Genomic DNA, 13,745 nt, shown 5'->3' with positions numbered 1-13,745 from the left:
TCCACCAATGTAACAAAATGAAAGATGAAAACCACGATTATCTCAAAAAATACAGAAAAATGATTTAACCAATTCAGAAAAAAAAACTCAGCCAATTAGGCAAAGAAATAAATTTCCCTAAAAGGTGCACAGAAAAAAACCTGTTACAATATCATACTTAATGGTGAAATACTGAATTCTTCCCCTCTAAGATTATACAAGAAGGCATTCGTTGATTCTATTAAACACTTTATCAGACGTTCAAATAAGCACAATGACACAAGATGATAAAGTAAAAAGATGATTGGGAAGGAAAAAGGAACACTGCCTTTATTTACAGGCAGTATGATCATTTACACAAAAAACATAAAGGATCTACTAGATAATTACTAGAAATAAGTGAATTTAGGAAGACAGCAAGACATAAGAGTAAGATCCAAAAATGTGTTTCTTATATAGAGTACAGGGAACTATATTCAATATCATGTGATAAACCATAATGGAAAAAATCATAGAAGAATGTGTTTATGTACATAACTGAGTCACCACGCTGTAGCAGAGACTGTTACAGCACTGTAAATCAACTACACTTTAATAAAAGAAAATTTAAAAGTGTTTCTATGGACTTGCAACAATCAAATTAGAAGTCTAAACTTTTTAAAAATTCTATTTACAATACAATGAAAAAACATGAAATATTTGTGACTAAATTTAGCAAAAGACCTCTCTACTGAAAATTCTATATCACTGCTGAAAGAAAAGGACAAAGATCTAAAATGGGGACATACCATGTTAATTTCCTGTAAATAAACATGCTATGGATTACATGCAATTCTAATCAAAATCCAAACAGGTATTCTGTCAAATTGGTAAGTGGATTCTAAAATTTACAACAAATGCAAAGAACCTAGAATGAAAAATGCTGAAAATGAACTTATATCACTTGATTTCAACATTTGCTATAAAATTGTATTAATCAACTGTTTTTGTATTGGCATAAAACTAGATAAACAGACCAATGAAATAGAACACTCTAGATAAGATTATTATTATTATTAAAACATGTTCACAAAAAGACTTACACAAAAGAGCTTACAGCAATGATAATCATTGTTTTTAAAAACTGGAAATAACCCAAATGTCTATCAACAGTAGAATGCATACATAAATGTGTGGTATATTCACACAACATCTAATCAAAGATTTTTAAATGAACTACTGATAGGCACATAAACACTGTGTTGAGTGAAAGCAGACAGACACAGAAGGTTAAATTATCCCATTTAGTTGAAATTCAACAACTGGCAAAACTATGCTCCGGTGATAGAAATCAGAACAATGGTAATCTATGCGTGGTAGGAACAAACTGGAAGGAGGCATAAGAAAACTTTCTCGGGTGATGGAAACGTTCTCGTAATTGAAGCAATTAAACAAGAGCATATATTTATGAAAACGGATTGACCTGTATGCTTAAGGCATTTGCGTTTCACTGTAAATTTTACTTGTAAGGAAACATACTAGGACTTCTGGTCATAAGATGTCATCACAGGAGTGAAAATGCAAACCAGACAGGGACAAGATGCTTGAATCTGTTTTAAAAAAGATAAATGCTTTAATAAATTAATAAGTAAAAGACATATAAAAACATGGGCAAACAATATGAGTGGATGTTTCTTTTGAGGATATACAAATGCTCAACAAATATAAGAAATAACACTCAGTATCATGAGCATAAGAGAACTACAAATGAAAAGCAGAGGATACTACTACACAGCTACTAGATTGGCTAAAGTTAAAAAGACTGACAGTGGAAATTGTTTATGTGGATGTGAAATGAATGGGAACTGTCAAGCATTGCTGGTAACAGTGTAAACTGCTCTAACCTCTGTGGAAATATGTTTGGCATTCCAAATCAGAGCCAACACAGCTAAACCTGCTTCAACATCTCATTCTTACTCATTTCCATAAATATCTAGCTTGGGTGAAGTTACATAACAGGAAGCATCATTTCAAAGATGGGAGACTAGATCCATTCTAGGACAAAACTGTGGTGAACAGGTCATTTAACCCTGCATACCAATTAGGTGGCATCAATGGAAAGATTTAAAAGGCCAGATCATATTTTCAGCATACTCTGGGAGGAATAACTTAGTCAACAAAATACTACAGTAGAGAAAAACTTCCAGGTTTGCAGGTGATGGAAGGAAAAACAGGAGAGAAAATAAACACTATAAAATTTGGACAATGTCAGAAAGTGTGAAGGAAAATGTCAAAGCATGAAAATTTGCCGCAGTATTAAAATTAACTTTTATCAAGTACAAATTCATTAAAAAAGAGAGTTAAGAAAGGCATGCATCCACCACTGCCTCCTGATGCTATTTAAAAGATAGTAAACAAAGGAGATGACATAAGACTTTCTATGGGCAGCACAAGAGAAGTGTTACAACAGATGCGAAGCAGCAGCTACTTGGTGCTACCAAATGAGGCCACATTATGGTACAAAAGCAAGGTCAATAAATCTGTGCCCAAACTCCTTGCCTAAACAGAGCAGACTGTTTGGAGTATCAGTCAGGGACCTTGAAACAGCAGAGTACACTGTAAATGCCAGATTCTTCTAATAACATACAAACAGCCTTCTAAGGTTTGGAATCCAAACTAAAAACTACAGACTCAGTGTCCCTGCAGGCTTCCTCGATTTGGGACCTGCTGGTGAAAAGTGGTCCATGAGGCTTCACAGACAGCAAGTGACCGCATGCTCACTCTAGATTAATCCTACTACTGGTCAGGTCCTAGAATGAATAACTGCAAACTCTTAGGAACTACACTTCTTATGTCATTTACTGCAACAAAACATACTTTTAAAAAACTCATGTCAGTAGTTAAGTCATTACACGGTGAAAATATCAGTATTGATATAAATATCCATACTTACACATTCCTAGAACAGTATCCTTAATTATATCAATTTCTGTAAAGTCCTTCTAATTGATGCTATTTTATGAACACCCTGCCAGTGTGCTAAATTAAAAATGCCTCATATAAAGCACTGCATAATCAATCACTGAATGTACCATCTTCTTTTAGGTTTCCTATCTCAATATCACTGCCTTCCTATCCCCCCTAATTTTCAGTTTCTCCCATTATCTGCTCTATATATCTACACCGAATTGATTGCAAGTCTTACATTTTCACAAATGTCCTGAATCAGGCTTTCATGATGGTTAGACTATCAGATCTCACTTTTGGATGTGTACTAAAACTCATGCTAGAATGAAGCTTTTAAAATATAAAAAAAATCTTTCTGCTGTGAACACATCCCAAACTGAGTCAAACTCAGGGAGTAACAAGTAGGTGGAATTGTAGATAAAACATAGGATACCAGTTACATTTTCATTTCAGATAAACAATGAATTAAAAAATTGTTCTGTCCCAATTTAAAATATTTTAAATACAGAATTAAGCTGAAAAACCATCCAGCTGCTGTGTGTATACACATATACATACATATACATATATATATATACACATACATGTATATATGTATATACATATATACATATACACATAAATATATATATATTTTATGCCACAGAGTTATACTGAGTAATGATTTAAATGACCACATACCTGGGAGGAGCTGTTGGATAGATAACTTTTATGTGCTGGAATGCTAAATCTTGATTTAAAACTTGCTTGATCCACGTTCTCAATCCTTGTCCAGAATCACCTGATGAATCACAAAGTCTAGATTAAGTTAAAACATTTTGCCAGCACAGTGTTTTGACAGAACAGTGTATTTAAAAGCAATCTATAATTTTCAGGTCACATAGGCTGGAACAAGAAATAAAAACTCTTCATAAATAAATTGTACAGAAACCGACTTATCAATGTGAACTAACTGATCAAGCATCAATAGTTAGAAATAATTCTGATTATTTTACTCCTGACTCCACCCACTGATCACTTTAAAGCCCTCTTTAAGCTTTATTTTTTAAATTTCCCCATCTGTTTACATGATATAATAGGTATAAATAAATTAAACAGATTTTTCTAAAAAAAATTCCATATTTGATTTCAAACACTGTCATTTCTTATTTTATTCTTAAAAATAGTAAATTCCTAAAGTGCTTATAAACTTTCGTAATTGGAACAACCTAAAACAATTTTCTTGGTTAAAACAAATTCCTTCAAAAGATGTATTTAGCATACTTTTATTTTTGAACTTGAAAAAATGAAAAATTAATTTTGACAATATGTTTACATAAATGATCATACATCCCAAGGCTGAAAAATAACCAAGCCTCATGCAAGAACTGATATACATGTATTTCCATTAAAAAATTAAACTAGGTTCACTTTAGGTAGTCTTAAAGAGAAAAATTTCAAGTTAACAACTCTTAGTTTGTAATCAATCAATTCATTAAGATAGCAATTTTAAAAATATCTACTGAATACCTATTAATGTGTGAGACACTATTCTTACTGCTAGAGAGGCAGGGACAGAAAGGTGATGGGGAGAAAGAATTCCTGCACTCATGGAGTATACAGTTTATTGTGAGAAACAGACATCAGTCAAATAACCATGTACAGAAATGCAAAAGAAAGTGGCTGCAAATGTAACCACTGCAAAAGAAAGACCCTTGGTGCTTCAAGGATTTCTTATATTCGGAATTACCCCCAACAAGATTCAGAGACAACTTCATTAGAATATAAGCTCCACAAGGAATGGTGCATTTTGTGTTTAGCTACTGAGTTATTTGTTCATCGGATGCCTAAAACAGGACTGCCACAAACTAGGCACCCAGTAGATAGCTGTGGAATGGTTTGAACTGAGATCTGTGAGACGGTGAAGAGTCAAGTACAGAAGGAAAAGCAGCTCAGACAGCACAGGCAGATGCTGAAACCCCGTACAGGAAGGAGCAGTATGCGTCGAGAACTGAAAGGCAGAAAACGAGAGGAAGAGCAGTGAGAACATGGAGAAACCGAGAAGGTCATTTTTTGCAGAAAGGGGGCACACTTCTAAGGATTATTCTGGAATCCTTATTCTGGAAGCTGTGTGAAGACAGGCCTGAAGGAGGACAGAGATGTGGAAGGATCAGTCAGGTGGCTGCTGTTCAGATGACAGTTGATTAGACTATGGAGTCAATAGAAATAGATACTAGACATAATAAGGAGATGAAATTAACATCTCCTGCATCGGCAGGTGGATTTGACCACTGAGCCACCAGGGAAGTCGATGAAATTTACAGAAACTGGAAACAGATTAGTTACCAGCGGTCAATCATGACAGGTTTCAAGGCTGACAGCAAAAGTGTTTGGCCAGAGAGGAAACACAGGAAGCAGCAGGTCTGCAGACACCAAGTATGAGGTACCAAGCTCTGAGCCAACCACAGCCAGCTGGAGGACAAAATCCAGGTCCCTGAGGGCTGAGAGCTAAGAAAGGCTTTTTAAAGAATTAAAAGAAAAAAACAAAGAAAAAGGAGAAAACAGAAGAGAAAAAGAAAAATATGTGGAGAATTTATGCGACCCACAAAACCTAAAATGGTCACTACCCGACCCTTTACATAAGTCTGCTGACCGCTGCCCCGCACTATGTGCCGCCAGAATCCTCCTCAGGTGTCTTTTCCTGCTCCTATCACTCTAGGCATCCTAGCCTTTCTGCCATTCCTTGAATGTTCCTAGTCTTCCCCTTGTCTGTACAGTCTAACCCAATATTCACATGATTCACTCAAGTCTAGCAGCTAAAATATTATCTATATGAAATCTATTCTGATCACCTTATTTACAGCTGTAATCCCATCATACATCTCCTTTTCCTAATCTTGGCTTCTTTCTTTCCGAGGAATGTACTATCTTTTACCATTAACACTTCCTCCAGTAGAGTGAAAGGCCCTTGAGAGCAAGGCTTTCTGTTGTTTTGTTCATTGTTGTATGCCCAGAGTCAGGAACAGTGCTTTGCACAGTGGCCACATAATAGGTATTTCTTCAGTGAATGAATTCATGCATGCATGACTATTAGGCAACTGGATAAACAGGTCTAGAGCTCAAAGGAGATCTAAAATGAAGACGCATATTTGTTTCACATGAATGGAGATAAAAATAGAATCTGTGGGCTTGCATGGAATTTAGCCTGGGGAGAAAAATGTAGAGGGAATAAGAGAAGAGGAGCGAGGTCGAATTCTGAGGAAGTCAACATTAATGGCCAGGGAGAGGAAAACAAATGTGCAAAATAAGCCACAGAGCAAACAGCAGCAGAAAGAACCAGGAGGGTTTCCAGAAGAAAGCTGAATGCTGCTGACAGTTCAAATAGAAGGATGACTTAAAAATGCCCATTATATTTAGCAACACAGAGGTTACTGGTGACTTCAGTAAGAGCCAACTCAGTCAATTCACTAAGACTTACTATACGGGGAGAAAACAAGTCATATAGGGTTTGGCTCTATGTGAATCTTAAAGCTCAGTGTGAAATACAGACATTTCATTAGGTGAAGCATATAGCAGCGTGAATTAATCTAACCTGAGAAGTAAATAAAGCTAATTAAGCTATCGTGCTTTCATCATCTTGAAAGAAGGTATTGTATTGTAGTAACTGGAAATGCTAAAATTAAGTTGATTATATATAACACATTCATTCACACATGATGTTCTAGGTTGTTGTATTCTATAAGAGAACCTCAAGTTTTCAAGATTTATAAAAAACCAAAATCTGCCTCTAAACACTTCTCTACCTTGAAAAGCAAAACCAAATGCTACAAAAGAGCATGGATCCATCCATTCACAAAGGCCAATCCTTAAAAAGCCAGCACCTGATTCTAAGAGTATAGAAGTTGTTAAAACTGGTTTGCCACATTTGAATAAATCAGAAGTCAAGCATATACTATAACACAACCACTTATATCATTGTCTAGTGTAAAATCATATTCCCAGTAAGTTGGAGCACAAAATACATAGGAATTGCATTATACTTGCATAAGTGGCAGGATTCTTTGGATAAACTCTTTGTTGAGAATACAAAGGGAAAAAAAAATTGCAGGTCCAAGTCTGGGTTTCAGATACACACAGTCACAAATTTTAAAATGTCAGCAATTTGAAACTGAAAGGAGTAAGGATAGTAACTTTAAGCACAGTGGTCCAGGCGAAAAGAAAGAAAAGTCTCAGAGTACTTCCTAAAGATATTGTGGAGTAATTTATTTATTAAAAGGACTGTAGCACTGGGGAATTTCTGGGTGTCTATTTCTGGCTGCTGTTTGCAGCCCCAAATAGTATTAGTATTAGTCTCTGAGTTATAAGCATTGCTGTCATCTTAGGCCTCTCATCTTCTAAGTATATTTCATCAGCCAAGTATTTCCCTTTAAATACCTTTGGCCCTTTTTTCTCTATTTCCAAAATGATAAACACTAGATCACAAGTTTTTCACTTCACCTCTCCAGAGCACCGATTTGGAGTCACAGATCTGGGTTCAAATTCCAATTCTACCACCACTGATTGCAATAGCCAAGTAACCTCGGACAAACTATTCAATCTACCAAGACTCATTTTAAAAATGAGGGTATTTCCAGGTTTCCACCCTGTACCTTTGCAATCCCCTCCACCATCACTGTCCTCTTTAAGCTTACACAAGTCTTGGCTCAAAGACCACTTCCTCTGTCAAACCTGACAAGCTCTTCATCTTCCAAAAGCGTTGATAATGCCTAACCATTTTTTTTTCCCCTCTTAAAATTCATTTGGCAGTAAATCATGCCATCGTGGGCTCTCCACTGCTGAGTAAAACTAATGAACTGCTTTTACCTTTCGGTGGGCCCCCTAAGGACACAGGCTGCGTTTCATTTCTTTAAAAAACATTTCCCAAGAATTTACCCCAGGTCGCACTAGGGATGCAAAATTCAAACAAGAGTTTGAATCTCTTGAGAAAGAGAAAGAAGGGAAGCGGGGAAGACAGGAGTAACTACAGGTGAGTGTAAGAAACGCTATACAGAATTGAGTACCTCTACGAAAGGCAGGCAGTGGAAGAAGAACCTGCTCCTGGCGCTCCGCTTTATTTTGGGGGCTGAATGACAAGACGGGCAAAGAGGAGAAGGAAGGGGAAGGAGATATGGGGGGCGGGGGGCACTTTAGCCCTGGCACAGTGCCTCACAGAAAGGAGTAATAATCCACTGCGGCTACAACTCAAATCACTAATAGCTGACTCTGAAAAGTACTACATGATGTATCTGTCTCTAGGAGAAAACGTATCTAACCTGCTCTGTTTAAACTTGGGGAAGGGACGGGGCGGGCGGTGGCAGGGAGGGATGTGTGCGGCCAAGCGCTGTAATGGAGAATGTCAACAGAGGGCTGACCAAGTGACGGGGCACAAAGGCCAGAAGCGAGGACCGCGGGGCAGTGGCCGCAAGACACGAAAAAGGAAGACAAGGGGATACGGCTGTGGACCGGTTACCAGCTCCTGTGTCCACATCCGCGGGGGTTAGCAAGGAGGCAAGGTCACCCGTGCCTCCACGAGGGCAACACTGGGGGAACCGAAGAGGGGGCCGTTTCCCATGCTGCAGTAACCTGGACGGAAAGCTGTAATGCACCTGAGCCATGCAGGAAGATCAGCGAGGCGCTGTGCCTCCCAGCCGGCGCAACCATGCAGCGCTGCAGGCGTGCTGAGCCCGACGTGGCGGCCATGACTGCCGCCTGGACCAGAGCTGCGCGGGCTCCGCCCCTACGCCGTCCTGCGGGCCCGCGCACGTAGGCGCGCAGGGGGCGCGCCTGCAGACGCGCTTGCGCAGCGGGGCTGCGCAGCCCGGCCTCTGGGCGAAGTCTGAGGCTGATTAGGCTGCCCTGAGGGTTTGGATTTGCTAGGTCTGGTGTCATACAGGTGACCCCTTTGGTAAGGTTAATGGATCTACTTATTTGCTGTAGGATTTTCAACTGCAGTTCTAAAACTCAAGATTGCGTTTTCATTTGGAGACATATAGGTGTTATGATTTACCACTGGGCCCCTTGGGAAGCCCTATGTGAGTATCTGAAATAGGCAGATTCATCAAGAGAGAATAGTGGTTACCAAGGGCTCAGGGGAGCAGGGAATGAGAAGATATTGTTCAATGGGTACAGAGTTTTTGTTTGGAATGATGAAAATTTTCTAGAAATAGTGGTGATGGTTTTACTACATGGTGAAATATATTGTATTTCATGCCACTGAAACTTATCACTTATAAATGGTAAATATTTTGCTGTGTAGATTTTATCACAGTTTTTAAAATACAAAAAATAAAATAGCTTAAAAGTTTTCTATATCAAGTCCTAACAGTAGAAATCTTTTAATACTGATGGCTTCAGCCCCAGAAGGGGCTTCCCAGGAGGTGCCAGGGATAAGGAATCTGCCTGCAATGCAGGAGACTCAAGAGATGTGAGTTCAATCCCTGGGATGGGAAGATCCCCTGAAGTAGGAAATGGCAACCCACTCCAGTATTCTTGCCTGGGATATCCCATGGACAGAGGATCCTGGTGGGCTATGGTCCAGGACGCACACAGTCAAACATGATTGAGCAGGCTTGCATGCAGCCCCGGCAGGTGGCTCCTGCCTCCTGTAAAATTCAACAAGAAACTGCAGAACTTTTAAGTGCCCTTAAACACTAGCCTTCCATTCATTGTAGACTGCACCATATTTAAGCAGTTGCCACTTTTATTTGCTCACGGTAATTTTGTTACTCCCAGTTGACTAAACTGCTTATCTTCATGGATCCGATGCCAAGATAAGCTCTATGCTATCACAATGTTATACCAATGCTGTCCACTGGAATGGCCCTAAATGCCATTAGTTAAGCAGATCAAAAAAAGCTGAGTCATTTCTCAAGTCTCTAGACCATCAGCAGAGAATACTGAGAACAAAGTAATTAAGGAGAAAAGGCTGGGATGGACAGAGCTCTGATAGCCAATTCTCACAAATTGCTTCTGTCTCTAGAACCGCCTTCCCCACTTGAATTCTGAATAACTTTCAAGAGCCGGGTGAGAAGAGGGTGGTGCTATAGGAGAGACCACTGGATATATGCCAGGTAAGGCTTTGACTACTCTTAGAACTCCATTTACTGCCTGAAAAATTTTGCTGTGCCCTACCCCCTGCGTTTGAAATGACAAGAAAAATCAGAAGCATAATTATGATGATTATTGTTGCTAATAATAGTGATAAACTCCTGAAATTCACTGGGACTTACTAAGTGTGAAGCACTGTCATAAGTAAATTCCTGTGAAACTGAGACAAGCTGGAACCTGGGCCCTGGGACCCTTTCCTGCAGTGCTTGCACCTGGATAGATGTCTCCTCCAGCAGCAAAATATTAATACAAAGAAACTGTAAGGGACTGAAAATAACCGTGTGCATGTGCAGTTGGGGAAAATTATGGAGAACAAGATACAGAAAGACCAACTGCCACTTATGAAGGAGCTAAAGCAGGGGACTGCACATACTTCCTGCACATAGCACCATCAAAGGAGTAGGCAAACCAGTTAAGCCACTCTTCCAGTCCAACATCTGGGCACACCCCTACCCTCTCCATATATAAAGAGCTAGTTCATTACCACTAGCCTCCCCCCCCAACCTCCCCCGACTCCCACCACCCAGCCTGCATGAGCAGGGGAGCAAGGAAACCTGTTGCTTGTTCTTCCTCACCTCTGCTGCAGCAGGGACTCCAATAAAGCCTTGTCTGAATTTTTTGTCCAGCCTCTTATCAATTCCTATTGATTAAGGTGGCCATAAAACCTGATGGGTAACGAAGCTGCATACTATTACTCTCTGTTTTGGCCAGTGAGGCTCAAAGGGCTGAAGAACTTGGCTCAAGGCCATACTGCTAGTCATTTATAGAGCCTGTATTCATATATTGGTTCTATCTGACTCCAAAGTCCAGGACCTTAACTGTTACATACATTTTATACATGAGTTCACAAAAATTAGTGTATGTTCCAACTATTTTATTTTAGGAAAAAAAAAAAGAAAAGTGCTTCTGGGATTTAAACTGTAGCTCTTCAGAGTCTTATCGATTAGGAGTTTCTGTGTTTCTTCAGATATCCCCAAGTCTCCTGGTTTTAATTCCTGATTTGCTCCTACACCTTGAATAAGCACCAGTTCACCTTGAAGGAGCATTAAGTTTAAGCAGGTACCTGAATACTGGGATTCTGAGTTTCACCTAAAATTTGAGCCTTCCCAGATTTAGGATCCTTATTGGAATAAGCCAGATTTTTCCAAACCTAATCAAAATACCCCTTTGTTTCCAGTGATTTCAATGCTTAGCTATTGTTGCTATTCCTTTCATCTTTATTTATAGAACAAACAGAAGGTTTCAGATTACTGTATTTAGAAATGCCATCTGGTAGGCAACTATTGAAAAAAATGTTTTGTTCCTTTCATGTAACTTTGTTTTGTAACTTTCATGGTCTTTTCATCCATTACTTTGAAATGTAATTAAGTTTCAGGATGGTTGTTTGCTTCTTTTTATGATGGATCTTTTGCCCTTTTGAACTTGGGGGAAGAGTTATCCTTGGAAGATTTTTGCTCATACACTTTTTTACTCTTTGTGTATCTCTTCTTTTTGTTGCTGCTGTTGTTACTCATTTCCTTTCAGCTAATCTATATGCGTTTTACTGATGCACTCCCTTTTGGTAACTTCATTGTTTAAACTCAGAACAACAGGTAAATAAAAGCAAAAACAAAATAAAAACAAAAAACCAATAACCAGTCCTCCCTTTTTGCAGTGTTTTAAGCCCCATTTGGGTCTAAAAATATAAATGGTAGTGTTGGCATTTAGTTTGCTGCTATATATTTAGAAATCCTTAAGGACACATTTATTAGTTTTTTTAAAAAAGCTTGAAAGATTAGCCATTTAGAGTGGTATATTTGGTACTTTCAAATGATCACAGTTAAATGGAATCACTTTAGTCATGAAGACAAGACAGTTTTTATATTTTCTTTTGTCATTCTAGAGCATCAAATCTTACCCTCTCCATTGGTTGGTTTTTATCTGTTGCATTATTCCAATGGACAGAGAAAAATACACACACATACACATTTATAAAGGATACATAGTGGACAGAATGTCTCAGCATTAGGTAACTTTGTAAATTTTGCAAGTTAGCAAAGTAAATTCCTTTATACTTTCTCCTTACATTTTATGAAAGAAAAACTAGAAAACACTTAAAGGTCCTGAATTCTTATTAAACAATAAAACTGAACTTTTTAGAAATGAATGGCTATATGAGATTATAAACTTTAGTATGGTCATTTTCTCAATTCTAGGGACCTTACATTTTTTTCAGTTCAGTGCTTCTGGATAAAGATGTGAAGAGTCCTCCTACTTTACCCCACTGTTCCTACCCCACTATACACACATGGGGTCTTTGCAGACCAGGCGGTCACCTGGGGCGCTGTGTGCTAGGCTGAGGCAGCATGGTGGGGATGATGCATGACTTACTCAAATGCGGACCGAATACAGTCCTGGAGCATGGGCACTTATCACTCCTGCTGTATTATTAGCAGTCAGAGTGATTCACATCAGAGCAGTGTACAGGCCTTGGGTGAGGACAGTGCAAGCTTCTGCCTCAAACACAGGCTGGGTGTCAGTATATATGACTGGACCCTGGAACAATGTTCTCTGCATTGTCATATGACTCTTCTTTAGGAAAGGGATCATCTCCCTTTTGAGCACTTTCCATGATGAGTTCCCATATTCCTAAGCTACTTTCTGGAGACACCTCCTAGTCAGCTTTCTCTAAGTCCTTATACTCCTCTTGGAAATCCCTCTATTGATCTTTGTAATGTCTGTGGACTCTCCCATCCATTCTTTACTCTTGCATGACAGATCTTGATGGCTCTTCAATTTCAGAGCAAGACTTATTAGCAATGCCTAACGAGATCCCATTCCCTTGAGGGCAGGGAAGGTTCAGTCTTCAGACTGTCCCATGGGCTGCAGGGAAGATGATGCTTGCCTTACATGTATATTTTTTGAAAAAAAAAAAAGGAAAGTAAAAAGAGCAGTTTCCCTATTAATACAGTCTGAACGTTTATGTCTCCTGCCACATCCATTTAAGAACAGATGAAATATAGATGTAATCATAAGAGCATGCAATGAACAGAGTATTGAAGTGATATTCCAACTTCAGGAGTAACAAGCTGTGTAACATTATACAGGCCATTTAGTCTCTTTGGACCAGTTTTTCCAACTGTGAAATCAAGGAGTAGGGCTTGGTAAGCTCTCAAGTTCTGTGATTCTGCGATCATGGAAGAATTTAAATTTATGACACATGCCACTTTTATAAATATATTTAATTATGCTTTTAATATTATGGCTCAAAACTCTTTATTATACTGCACAAACTTTTGTTTAGTAGTATCAGAAATATCAGCAAATATAATATTCCTTCTTCCTTGTGTGGCTGATTTTAGTACCTTTAGTCTCTACTTTCTTCCTGATGGTTTCTAAAAACCAGGAAAAAGAGAGTTTAAAGGATCTTTTAAAATAACAATCAGATCATATGAATCCATCTTTGCAATTTATAAAGTAACTGCAATTTATTCTGAAGTGAACTACTTTCTAGTTATCTATCTATCCCTATCATTGATCAATGGAAAATATTTATGTAAAGGTATGACAATGGATTTTCTATTGTCATATCTATATTTTATTAGAATATACTGAAGCTGTAAAATCTTCTTCAATTCATATTGTAAAGGCAAATACCATTCCTTTGTCTAATTATATTTTCAGAGAGTTTTTTTAAACAAAATTCTGGCAAAATG

At 38.4% G+C, this 13,745-nt stretch overlaps 1 protein-coding gene across 1 annotated transcript in view; it reads right to left on the bottom strand.

Moving 5' to 3' along the window:
• Nucleotides 1-8,665, bottom strand: part of LYPLAL1 (lysophospholipase like 1) — a 34,476-nt gene extending 25,811 nt beyond the window's left edge. Inside the window, exons 1-2 of the mRNA XM_065938348.1 lie at nt 8,550-8,665; nt 3,607-3,706 (exon numbers count right to left, since the gene is read on the bottom strand). Coding sequence (XP_065794420.1) covers nt 3,607-3,706; nt 8,550-8,643 — 194 coding nt within the window. The 5' untranslated portion in view covers nt 8,644-8,665. The remainder of the gene's footprint in view (nt 1-3,606; nt 3,707-8,549) is intronic.
• Nucleotides 8,666-13,745: the final 5,080 nt, after the last annotated feature.

Source organism: Muntiacus reevesi, chromosome 5 (assembly GCF_963930625.1).
Source record: "Muntiacus reevesi chromosome 5, mMunRee1.1, whole genome shotgun sequence".
NCBI lineage: Eukaryota > Metazoa > Chordata > Mammalia > Artiodactyla > Cervidae > Muntiacus > Muntiacus reevesi.
This window is presented reverse-complemented; position numbering and strand designations above follow the sequence as displayed.